A 13,457-nucleotide genomic window follows, 5' to 3' on the forward strand; every position below is an offset into this window, starting at 1 on the left:
TGGGCCCGTAAGCCATGGCCGCTGGGCCTGCGCGTCCGGAGCCTATGCTCCGCAACGGGAGAGGCCAGCGTACCGCAAAAAAAAAAAAAAAAAAAGAAAAGGATCTACAAGAACAAACCCAAAACCAATAAGAAAATGGTCATAGGAACATACATATCGATAACTACCTTAAACGTGAATGGATTAAATGCTCAAAGCAAAAGACATGGGATTGCTGAATGGATACAAAAACAAGACCCATATATATGCTGTCTACAAGAGACCCACTTCAGGCCTAGGGACACATACAGACTGAAAGTGAGGGGATGGAAAAAGATATTGCATGCAAATGGAAATCAAAAGGAATCTGGAGCAGCAATACTCATATCAGATAAAAACAGACTTTAAAATAAAGAATGGGGTTTCCCTGGTGGCGCAGTGGTTGAGAGTCCGCCTGCCAATGCAAGGGACATGGGTTCATGCTCCCGTCGAGGAAGATCCCACATGCCGCGGAGCGGCTGGGCCTGTGAGCCGTGGCCGCTGAACCTGCGCATCCGGAGCCTGTGCTCCGCAACGGGAGAGGCCCGCGTACCGAAAAAAAAAAAACGAAAAATAGAATTACCATATGATCCAGCAATCCCACTACTGGGCATATACCCAGAGAAAACCATAATTCAAAAAGACACATGCACCCCAATGTTCGTTGCAGCACTATTTACAACAGCCAGGTCATGGAAGCAACCTAAATGCCCATCGACAGACGAATGGAAAAAGAAGTTGTGGTACATATATACAATGGAATATCACTCAGACACAAAAAGGAACAAAATTGATTCATTTGTTGAGACGTGGATGGATCTAGAGACTATCACACAGAGTGAAATAAGTCAGAAAGAGAAAAACAAATATCATATATTAACGAATGTATGTGGAACCTAGAAAAGTGGTACAGATGAACCAGTTTGCAGGGCAGGAGTTGAGACACAGATGTAGAGAACAAATGTGAACAGCAAGGAAGCCACGTGGGGGTGGGGATGGTGGTGTGATGAACTGGGCGATTGGGACTGACATGTATACACTGATGTGTATAAAACTGATAACTGATAAGAACCTGCTATATAAAAAAATAAATAAAATTCAAAAATTAAGAAAAAAAGAAAAAAACGTAACAAAGCTAGTGTTTGCTTCGGCAGCACACATAGTAAAATTGGAACAATACAGAGAAGATTAGCATGGCCCCTGGGCAAGTATGACACGCAAATTCGTGAAGCGTTCCATATTTTTTAAACGTAAACAAGATGAAAAGACAACCCTCAGAATGGGAGAAAATATTTGTAAATGAAGCAACGGACAAAGGATTAATCTCCAAAATTTACAAGCAGCTCATGCAGCTCAATATCATAAAAACAAACAACCCAATCCCAAAATGGGCAGAAGACCTAAAGAGACATTTCTCCAAAGAAGATATACAGATTGCCAACAAACACATGAAAGGATGCTCAACATCACTAATCATCAGACAAATGCACACCAAAACTGCAAGGAGGTATCACCTCACACCGGTCAGAATGGCCATCATCAAAAAATCTACAAACAAGAAATGTTGGAGAGGGTGTGGAGAAAAGGGAACCCTCTCACACTGTTGGTGGGAATGTAAATTGATAGAGCCGCTATGGAGAACAGTATGGAGGTTCCTTAAAAAACTAAAAATAGAACTTCCATACGACCCAGCAATCCCAGTACTGGGCATATACCCTGAGAAAACCATAATTCAAAAAGAGTCAGGTACCACAATGTTCATTGCAGCTCTATTTACAACAGCCAGCACATGGAAGCAACCTAAGTGTCCACCGACAGATGAAAAGATAAAGAAGATGTGGCACATACATACAATGGAATATTACTCAGCCATAAAATAAACGAAACTGAGTTATTTGTAGTGAGGTGGATGGACCCAGAGACTGTAAGACAGAGTGAAGTAAGTCAGAAAAACAAATACCGTATGCTAACACATATATATGGAATCTAAAAAAAAAAAACAAACAGGTTCTGAAGAACTTAGGGACAGGACAGGAATAAAGACACAGATGTATAGAATGGACTTGAGGACACGGGGAGATGCAAGAGAGAGGAGATATGGGGATATATGTATATGTAAAGCTGATTCACTGTGTTAGAAAGCAGAAACTAACACACCATTGTAAAGCAATTATACTCCAATAAAGATGTTAAAAATAAAGAGAAAGAAAAAAATTAAAAACAAAGCTAAAGTTAGCAAAACAATAAACATATAACTTGTTAAATTTGTCAAAAATTTCCCCTGTAGTTTCCCTATATATTTTTAAATATAACCTAAATTTTAAAAATAAGTTAGTTAGTGCTTGCTTCAGCAGCACATATACTAAAATTGGAATGATACAGAGAAGATTAGCATGGCCCCTGCACAAGGATGACAAGCAAATTCATGAAGCGTTCCATATTTTTCACTTTGTTATAAAGCAGAAACTAATACATCACTGTAAAGCAATTATACTCCAATAAAGATGTTAAAAAATTACTCACTGTAAATAAATGATAATAAAAATAAACAGTAATTATAAGTAAAAAAAAAAAAAGTTATACAAAATAGTTCAGAAACAGGTCTATAGTGTGAAGGGGAGATATCTGTGCTTAGAAAAGTTATAGTTTCCTTTCAAATCACAAATAATAAGTACCAGGAAATGAGCACTGTGTCAGACACTGTTCAGAACACAAAATGGTGAGGATAAGGTTTCTGCCCTAAAGAAATTAGATGTGAGACTTCCCTGGTGGTCCAGTGTGTAAGACTCAGTGTTCCCAATGCAGGGGGCCCAGGTTCGATCCCTAGTCGAGGAACTAGATCCCACACGCATGCTGCAACTAAGATTTCGCATGCTGCAACTAAGAAGTCCACATGCCACAACTAAAGACCCCACATGCCACAACAAAGATCCAATGTGGCGCAACAAAGACCCAGTGCAGCCAAAATAAATAATAAATAAATAAAATAAAATGTTAAAAACAAATGATGAGTTAAAAAAAGAAATTAGATGAGAACACCATAAACTCCTGTGCACTCAAAAACTAAGTTGTGAGCTAGGTTACAAGTACTACAGGGGTACAGAAAAATAAAATCATTGTGAATGTACTAGTCCAGGATCTCCATGGAGACAGAACTGGAGAGGGGGCTGGAAAGAATAGGAGATGGGCTGGGAGAGGAAGAGGCTCAGGACAGGCCGCCCCACATCTGTGAGAAGACGCCGACGGCTGTGAGGAGATGCGAGGAGGGCAGGGATGCGAGGGCTGATGGGCAGGACCAAGGCTATTAAAGCTCCATCTGGAATACCAGCAAGAGGAATTTGTATCCATGTGAAAAACAAATATATACTACTATTATTCTCTCCAAAGAGACAGCAACTGTAAACAACTTGGAAAACTCTGATTTTATCAGTTTCATGCTAGACAGATCAGAGAAGAACTTTAGAGGCCGGCAGAGCAGATAGGCATCTATTATTGGGGCCTGGGTGAAGAAACTCAGTCTGGTGTACAAGAAATCTGATGAGTATGAAAGGTAAGAATCTAAGATTCTTGCAAAAAAGCAAGTCATAGGATGAGGCGGATTACTGGTTAGAGTAAGAACGGGTCAAAGATGGTTCCAAAGATTTAGGTTGGGAGGTACAGCATTGAAAGAATGGGAACTTGAGAACAGGGCTGTAAAGAGAATGCGACAGTTTTCATTTTACACAAGTGAAAACAGAGCTTACTGGGAGAGTCACTCAGTGCAGAGGAAGGATGAGACAAATGGAAGGATGATTGAAGGAGACGCAGGCGTGGGGCTCAGCAGCTCAGTGGCCGAGGAGAGGACGGGATCTCTAAGGATGCGGGTGCAGTTCTATGTCAAGAATTACAAATTTAATTCTATTATTGGGCCAAATCAACCGCATAACCAGATGTTTCAGAACTTAAAGTATGAATGCTCCAAGTATGGTCAGTCCAAGCTGCAGAAAACAACCTTGCTGAGGAATTTTGAAAGAAAAAAGAAAAAAAATAAAGCCTCCTGAATAACTCCCAGCCAAGAGAATACAGTAAATTTGAGTACCAGGTTTAAGGTCCTGACCACAGCACAGGAAGGCATGTGTATTACACAGAGTAAAACAGATGCAATCCCTTTCTGACAGCAGGGCTGAAATACAATGGCAGCTCCCCTTTTTACATTTTTAGTTTATCAGGCATTTCTTTAAAAGTGAACCAATTCTGTTCCATTCAAAATTTTGTTATTCCAACATCCAGTGATAACATGATTTTAAAATACCCACAAGAAGATCTTACCATTCTTTGTACTGTCGAAAACAACAACTGAGACATTAGTGGAAGGGTTTTTTGGTTTTGCAACATTGAATATGTCACTGGCAGAATGAAAAGAAGGATAAAGAGATGGCAGGTCCTTCAGTGTGACGTTGGTCGGCAGAGCTGGGTCCAGGATGAGCATTGGCACCTTAATGCAGTGTGTCAGCAAACACTCCAACTGCTTCTCGCTGGAAAGAGACACGAACATGCTCACAACTACAGGCTTGAAAATTTAATCAACACTGAAAAGCTTGTTGGTACTACTAAATTTCACAGGTGTTTCTTCGATATTTTATTTAAAAATCACAATCTTTCAATAAACAAGGAATTTTATCTCAAGAATATAAAAATTTAGTAAGTTAGCAAGTATGGCATAAAATTATCAAACAAGTGCAACTCGAAAGATAGAGCTTTCAAACTCCTGTTCATAAAATAAGACTGCAGACTTCCCTGGTGGCGCAGTGGTTAAGAATCTGCCTGCCAGTGCAGGGGACACAGGTTCGAGCCCTGGTCCGGGAAGATCCCACATGCCGTGGAGCAACTAAGCCCGTACGCCACAACTACTGAGCCTGCTCCCTAGAGCCCACGAGCTGCAGCTACTGAGCCCACGTGCCACAACTACCAAAACCCACACGCCTAGAACCCGTGCTCCACAACAAGAGAAACCACGGCAATGAGAAGCCCATGCACCGCAACCAAGGGTAGCCCCTGCTCGCCACAACTTGAAAAAGACCATGTGCAGCAATGAAGACCCAATGCAGCCCCAAAAAAATTAATTAATAATTAAATAAATTTAAAAAATAAAATAAGACTGCCACAAAATTTACTAACTCAAAGGTGTACAAGAAATTAAGCACTTTATTACTATTGTTTTAAACATTATTTGTAATTCCAGTAAAGCCCAATATCAGACAGATTAGGAAGTAGATAAATTCTGGTTAACAGAGTGTCATCTTACCAGAAACAGTTTACCAATTCCAACTAGAATACAATTAAGTACACTGAATATGACAGGACACTGAGGCAAACAAAAGCAAATGTGACAAAGTTTTATGAAGTTACATGAAATATTCCTGTCTAAATATAAGAAATACCTAGATTAAACAAATGGGCAAAGGACACACAGCTAGAGAACTCAGAAGGTGGGAGCTATGACCAGTTAACAGACTATACATGAAATTATGCAACCTCACTAATATTCAAAGAAATGCAAAAGAAAACAATGACCTTTTGTTTAACTAAATTAGCACCCCTCAAAAAATGATGATGCAATGTTAGTGCAAGTGCAGCAAGCCTATCCCTCTCAAACTCTGCGGGTATCCCTCCAGATGGGTTCCCCATTTCCTCTTTGGAAAAGCAATTACATTATATATACATATATACCTCTTCAGACCCATGAAAACATACATACGTTTCTTTCTCAGTAGTTTATGTGCAGGAATCTAGTCCAAGTAGAGGAGAAACAAAAACAGGAAAAACAACAAACCCACACACAGAAAATGCCATAGACCCAAATATAATATCACAAAATATTTACAAAGTGAAAATATGGCAGTGCCCAACATTTAGCAAATTATAGTACAGTTACTTTGTGGAATATTATATAACTATTAAAACTGATAAGAAGTATTATGATAATTTATCAACATAGAAATATGTATGATTATATAAAATAAAAAGTAGGACACAAAATTGCAGATTATAAATTATTTACTATAAAAACATACATGAAAAGGGAATAAGAAAATGATCATAATTGTTGAGTGAGGGCCAGAGAATTATGTGAGTTTGTTCTTTTCTTTCCTCTCGACCTTTCTGTAATGTTGCATCATTGCTTTAATTTAAAAGTCATTTAAAAATAACAGTCTTGGGGACTTCCCTGGTGGTGCAGCGGTTAAGAATCTGCCGGCCAACACAGGGACACGGGTTTGAGCCCTGGTCCGGGAAGATCCCACATGCCGTGGAGCAACTAAGCCCGTGCGCCACAACTACCGAGCCTGCTCTCTAGAGCCCACAAGCCACAACTACTGAAGCCAGTGCACCTAGAACCTGTGCTCTGCAACAAGAGAAGCCACCGCAATGAGAAGCCCACGCACCACAACGAAGAGTAGCCCCCGCTCGACGCAACTAGAGAAAGCCCATGCGCAGCAACGAAGACCCAATGCAGCCAAAAATAATTAAAAAATAACAGTATTAGCAATAGATATTTATAAATAAATATGCATAATTAACATTAACAGATGATTCAGAAGGCACTTTTGGATCATTTCTATGAATAACTCTTCTATTTTAAGTCTAATGGTTCAGTGGGGAAGTGGCAGTTAACAGAGATTTCCACTTGTTAGTGAGACAGTCTTGTTTTAAGGACCTATCAGAGTCAGGTATGATTCAAATCAAGAGAGATCATCTGATTCTTGTCATTGGGTTAAATCTCCTTCCCAAGTCCTTAAATAGAAGACATACAACTATGACAGGTTTTAAAGATAAGGAAATATACACTGAACACATAGTTAAACAATGGACATAGATTCTATAAATAAAAACACTGGTGTAAGTCAGACTTAAGTGAACCAAGAGAACAGCACATCAAGACAGATTAACGGAAACGACAAAGAAGAAAAACCTTACCTAACGTATCTAGAAACGATAAAGCTTTGGTTAGCTACAACCAGAATAACCAGAGCTCTCAATCAGCTGTGCCTCTGTTTTCTCATCTAATGGATGCACTTAATTTGGGGGTCAAAAACCTAAAGAAGAGGGACTGAACAGGAGCAACAGAGTAAGTAAAAAATACTTACTCTGTTTTGTTGTGTACTCAACAAAAGCCAAGGGAGAAGAACCTAGACGTTTCACCTCACTCTTTTGATTTTCATTACTGAGGAAAATCAAAATGCTTACCTCTTCTTAGTTGGTTCCGTTGTGTTCTTCCCAAGGATTTCTCTAGTGAAAGCAAATAGATTTCATTATATATGCATGGACTAGTGCTAGACTTACGTGTGAATGAGAGAACTTAACAACATTGATTTTTCTGGTTACTCCACGAGAACCAACCAGTAAGTTAAGAAGTACTGTACTGTGTATAACATTTAAGATGCATAATAAATTATACATTTTAATACGCTATGATCAACAAATATTATCATGTACCACCCACAGTAACCATAAAAGTTTACTTAAAATATAAGCTTTTACATTTTACTAGTAAAACATAGTTACGAGGCTATCAAAGTGATTTTCACGCACTGGGGAGGAACACAGAGAGAGAGACAAATGTGTTGCAGTATAACATGGCCAAAGACCTGCAACTGGGGTGCACCCATAACATTTACAAAGAAATGAATGGGGAAATTCTCAGTAAATACTCCTGAGGAATCAGAAGGGAAGTTACATCAGCCAGATCTCCAGCTCAGAAGGCTCTCCAGAAGCCCACTGTACTTTTCCCAGATAAAGTAAATAAGATAATCAAAATTCCATATTTAAAAAAATTACCAAGTTTTCTAGTTCCACAGTATACTATTTGATATTAAAAAGGGTAACAAATATACTTTATACTGCCTTTATCAAATGGAAAACAACTTATGTCTGTAGGCCTGTTTTATTTTCAAGGGACTAATCCATCTTACTGTGTAGCAATTTTGCATAATAAAACCTTACTTCATGAAGCTATCACATCTGGGACTCAGACTGAATGAGTAGGAAGCCCAGGGCTCCCTTAAGTGGCTCCTCCACCTTTAGGCCCTTTGGAGACCAAGGCATCACTAGAACACCACATTCATGAGATGGCCACCTGACAAAGTGAGGCCAAGATCTCACCAAAGTGGCCGAGTACTCCTTGGGTGCCAAGAAACAAGGGTTGGTTGCATGACTGCCAGAATCTTGTATGGCATGAATTTGCGATGCAGATTCTTGTTTGAACAGCAGTGTAAACATCATCTTACCTTCTGAAATGTACCGTTAGTTATAATTGTAGAACGTTTTGTGTTTTGTTTTCTGACAATCAGTTTTACCTCATTGCTTTCTGCTCCTCCTCCATCTGTTCTCTGACTTGCTGCAGTTCCTTCAGTAGTTCAAGATCTGTGCCATTCACCCAGGTGTAAACCACGTCGATCGGCATGGGCAGACAGAGCCTAGGGTAAACACACAAGTCCTCCAGCTTATATGCATTTTTCCAACATACTTGGGAATAAGAGCATAACAGGGTTTAAACTCAGAGGTTATGAAAAAATCAGCGAAAAGGTAATCCAACCATGGCGTATATCACAGACTTGCATGCTTTCAAACTGGGGCTGGGGCACTAATATTTACTGAGCACCTTCTCTGTGAGTTGCATTCTGCTAGACACTTTAAACAGTTTTGCATCGTCTGATCATCACAGCTACTCGGTAAAGGCTATGCTGTCCCTTCAGTTTTAAGGCTGTGGGGGAGGTCTTAGAAGCTTACTTTAAACTGCTACATTCTCAGTTTAGCAAGTGAGAAAGCTGGGATACAAATGCAGCCAAACATAGAAAAGAAATTGGAAGCTTAAACAAAATTACCAAAAAAAGAGTTAGCCAGCAGTCCACAATGAAGACCTGGCCCTCTTTAATGCTAGGGCCTTCCCATTCCCAGCTGCCCCCAAGGCTGGCCCCTCCCCATCCTGTTTGCCCTACTCTTTTTTTTTTTTTTTTTTCCATAGCAATGATCACCTATTAAATAATTAACATGTTACATACACTGGTAATTCATGTGTCCCTCCCCTAGAATGTAAGCTCCAAGGCAGCAGGAAACATACCTGTTTTGTTCCCTAAAGTACCCAGCGGATTAGGATTTGTGCCTGCAACATGAGGAACTCAATGATTTACTTGAACACAAGCATTAAAGACCTTTCCGAACCTGCCTGATTTTTCCCTTACTATCTTACCCCTAAGGAGTAAGGTAGGCTTTTAATTCTTGAGTATCCTGTCTAAGCTCCATCTCAGTGTTTTTGTTCAGGTTTTACCCCTGCTGAAAGCGTTCTTCTCCTTTCCTTCATCAACTTACCATAATCCTACCCATCTTTCAGAGCCTGCTCCAGACCTACAACACGGGAGTTCATAGTGACAGACATAATTCGGATAATTCTGTTTCAGGTTTGATCTTTTCCAAGAAACAGTACAGTTTTTGTTTGTTTGTTTGTTTGTTGGGGGGGGTGATTTTTTGGTTGCTGTTTTTTTTTTTAAGGCCAAGGACCTAAAGCTTATCCTCCTTTTGTCTTTCTCACAGGCCAGGCACAGGATCGGGCCCCCGGCAGCATGAAGGGCTCCAGAGACTAACCAAAACATGACTTTTGGCCACAGGGTTAATTATCTCGGGGAAAACAAATGCAGTTTGGTGGATAAATCTTTCAAATTATGGAAGGAAAAAAATAGAGTGACAAACACTTACAGCTTAAAAGAAGTAGGTGAGATGACAGGATGATAGGAGTGCTTATCCATTTGTTGAATAAATATTTACTGAGCACTCAGTATGTGCTAGGCACTGTTCTAGGTGCTGGGGACTCAGCAGTAAACAAAAAACCCCAAAATCTATGCCTTCATGAAGCTTACATTCTAGAAAGGTGAAGACTGGAAATAAACCAAATAAGTGAAGTCAGATGATGTTCCATGTTATAAAGAAAATAAAGCAGAAAATGAGGATACACAGTATGTCTAAGTGGGGGGTCAGTTTTAAACAGGGAGAGCAAAGATGGCCTTACTGGAAGGTGGCATTTCAGCAAAGAGATGAAGGAAGTGAGGAAGCAGGCCATGTGGGCAACTGGGGAAGAAGAGCCCAGAGAAGGGAAACATCATGTGCAAATGCCCTGAGGCAGCTGCCTATCTGGCATGGTTAAGGAACTAGAGGCCAGTGTGGCAGAGACAACAGGAGCAAAGGGAAGAGCATAAGAGGAAATGAAGGTCAAAGAGGTTCCGGGGGACCCAGAGCTTCATGGGGAAAATGCAGAATCAATCAGCTCATACTCAGACACAAGTGACAGCTGAGCATCTACCAACCCTCCCGTAAAGGTGCACCACTGCCTGTAGAATAAAATCTAAACTCCTTCATAATCTTTACCCTGTGCTCTAGACGCTCCATGTGTATGCCCTTACCCAAACAGGATAAGAACTTGTAGCCTTCTGTGTCTTTGAACGTGCTTCTCCCTCTGCCTAGAATATCCTTTCTTTCATGCTTCTTTTTAACCACTTCCTCATTCCCCAAATGCCCTCCTCCCTCACCTCCCACAAAGAAAATATACTGCTTAAGAAGCAACTTCCACTGTACTTTGTACTCTAAAGAATCCTTAGCATACTGGTTGTACTATTTTTTTTTATGTCTGTCTTCCACTAGATCAACTATCTCTAAGGCAAAAATGGTGTCATGCATTCTGTGCCCCTCTTCATTAATTATTTCCTCTCTTTCCTGTACAGGCTCAGGCTCTCTCTCCCTACTGTAACGATATGCAAATGCTTCCTCATCTAGGTTTTCTTCTGTTATGTGTCTAAACGGATGGTTCCCAAATGTTAGCGGACATCAGAATCACCTGTAGGACTTTCAAAATAGATGGCTGGGCTCCATCCCCAGAGTCTCTGATTCATTAGGTCTGGAGTGGGGCCCCAGAATCTGCATTTCTAACAAGTTCCCAAGTAATGCCAATACTGCTGGTCCAAAAACTCACATTGAGAACTACTGATTTATAGGTAGATTATAGTTCATGTTTTTAAGTTTAAGAAAAAAAAAGCCTTCCCCACTAAAATATCAGTTCTAGATGAGGTCAATGAGTTCCTCTTGTTCATCACTACATGCCTAGGAATAGTACCTGGGACATAGTGGGGTTTAATATGTATTTACTGTCCAAATAACTATTAGTTCATTACCTCAATATAAACATTAGTCTTTTCTGTTAAAAAAAAAAATGCCTCACATTACCCACAAGTAAATTATCCAGTCATCTCACTCCCAAGTTCACAGGTGATCTATCTATGCTCAGACTAACAATTAACTTGGAGAAAAAAAAAAAAAGCTTAAGTGACATATTTTAGAAAGAAAAGGCTTTTAAAAAGGAGGCAAGGGGCTTCCCTGGTGGCGCAGTGGTTGAGCGTCCGCCTGCCGATGCAGGGGACGCGGGTTCGCGCCCCGGTCCGGGAGGATCCCGCATGCCGCGGAGCGGCTGGGACCGTGAGCCATGGCCGCTGGGCCTGCGCGTCCGGAGCCTGTGCTCCGCAAGGGGAGAGGCCACAACAGTGAGAGGCCCGCGTACAGCAAAAAAAAAAAAAAAAAAAAAAAAAAGGAGGCAAAAATTTGCACATTCCAAAGCTTTTCTGTAAGAGTAATTATCTGCTATTAAAGATTGTTTTAATAGAGTCAAGAGATATCCATGCAAGTTCAACTGAGGAAAACAGCGTAAGTATATAATAATGCATTTATGTCCTGGCGCTTCTAGTAAGGCTGTATTACATGATCAATCCAATTCTCTGGTGTTAAACTGACAACCCTGAGGAGATCGTGTGATCTGCCCCTGGTCAGTGAGTCAGTTGTTTTTCTATTTATTAGACATGGTCACAGTGAGTGTGAGTCTTTTGTTCTAACCACAGACCACTATCTTAGTTTCCAGATGAGAAGGAAGCCTTTATCTTAGAGCTGAAGACTAAGAAAGTTACCTATGATTCAGAACCAAAGCCGTGGTGATAACCTTTTATTTTAATTAGTTTAGTTTAAGTGAATATGAAGGCACTTAATAGTCCCTTGGTTCTACATCACATAAAGCAGAGAAGAAAACTTAGAACATGAATAGTATCTTAGAAACAAAGTTGGAAGAGATTTTACACTTAATCTAATATCTACATTTTAGAGATGACAAAATTGAGCCCCAGACTGACTTAAGGCCTCACAATTAGCAGCAGTAGACAGTTCACATATTCATTTGTTACTGGCATATAGAATGGGATTTTTTTTTTTTCATTCAGGGCAAACAACATTAAAAAGACATGTAGAAACACTAGCAAAACAATGAAAACTTCCTATAAACATTATGGTTTTCAAAAATATATTAGAACATATTAGATATTACATATGATCCATTTTCTTGTCATCATCAAAATTAGATAATTTTAAAATATCCCTACATAAAAATCAAACTATATTTTAATGCAATCTAAAATTAAGAGAAGAAATAGTCAAAACACACACACACCCCCTTCAGAAAGAGAACAAGAGTGTTTGATTAAAACTGCTGACCTCAGTATCTAGATTTTCTGAGCTAGTTTTCCTTCTAAAAGTTCTGAGGCTCCGTCAAGGCAGAGATTTATGCATCTGTGCACCATCAGCACGCAGCACAGCATCAGACACGGTAGGCTGAGTGAGTACTCAATAAATGTTGGGAGTAAAGAGAAGGCCATTTTGAGCTTTTCTTAGGAAAATCAGCATTGTTAAAATAAAAGTTGGAGAAGGAGGAGAATTATGTTTCATTAAGAATCCGTTAATACAATAGTTGTCAAAGTGTGGTCACCAGACCAGCGGTTTCAGTATCACCAGTGCACTTGTTAGAAATGAAAATTCTCTGCACCCCTCTGAGACCTACAGACGCAGAAACTCTGGAGGTGGGGAGAAACTGTATTTTCTGAAGCCCTCTGTGGAATTCTGCTGCACACTGAAGCTTGAGAACTGCTACATTAAGGAATTATTCTCAAACTTTTTAGGATCCAGACACTTCACACTCTTAAAAATTCTTAAGGAGCCCCCAAAGCTTTTGGTTTTAGGTTATAACTGTCTACACTTGCCATTTCCTTATTTTGAGTATGTGTGGTTGGATATAATTTACTTTTTTTTTTAACATCTTTATTGGAGTATAACTGTTTTACAATGTTGTGTTAGTTTCTGCTTTATAACAAAGTGAATCGGGTATACATATATCCCCATATCCCCTCCCGCTTGCGTCTCCCTCCCACCCTCCCTATCCCACCCCTATAGGTGGTCACAAAACAGTTGATCTCCCTGTGCTATGAGGCTGCTTCCCACTAACTATCTATTTTACATTTGGTAGTGTATATATGTCCATGCCACTCTCTCACTTCGTCCCAGCTTACCCTTCCCCCTCCCCGTGTCCTCAAGCCCATTCTCTA

The 13,457-nt window shown here is 40.0% G+C and overlaps 1 protein-coding gene and 2 non-coding genes across 6 annotated transcripts in view; 2 read left to right on the plus strand and 1 right to left on the minus strand.

Annotated features, from left to right (window-relative positions):
- The window catches only part of GNPTAB (N-acetylglucosamine-1-phosphate transferase subunits alpha and beta), a 130,679-nt gene that overhangs the window by 80,022 nt on the left and 37,200 nt on the right, over positions 1–13,457 (minus strand). For all 4 annotated transcript variants that reach the window (XM_055085263.1, XM_024127300.3, XM_024127299.3 and 1 more), the window contains 3 exons: positions 8,352–8,471; positions 7,243–7,284; positions 4,327–4,532 (listed from right to left, as the gene is read on the minus strand). In XM_055085263.1, the coding sequence (XP_054941238.1) occupies positions 4,327–4,532; positions 7,243–7,284; positions 8,352–8,471 (368 nt within the window). The remainder of the gene's footprint in view (positions 1–4,326; positions 4,533–7,242; positions 7,285–8,351; positions 8,472–13,457) is intronic.
- LOC112065918 (U6 spliceosomal RNA) lies at positions 1,157–1,263 on the plus strand. Its single transcript, XR_002892314.1, has one exon. It is a non-coding gene; the product is annotated as a U6 spliceosomal RNA (small nuclear RNA).
- LOC112065951 (U6 spliceosomal RNA) lies at positions 2,357–2,463 on the plus strand. Its single transcript, XR_002892343.1, has one exon. It is a non-coding gene; the product is annotated as a U6 spliceosomal RNA (small nuclear RNA).

This window comes from Physeter macrocephalus, chromosome 6 (genome assembly GCF_002837175.3).
Source record: "Physeter macrocephalus isolate SW-GA chromosome 6, ASM283717v5, whole genome shotgun sequence".
Classification (NCBI taxonomy): Eukaryota; Metazoa; Chordata; class Mammalia; order Artiodactyla; family Physeteridae; genus Physeter; species Physeter macrocephalus.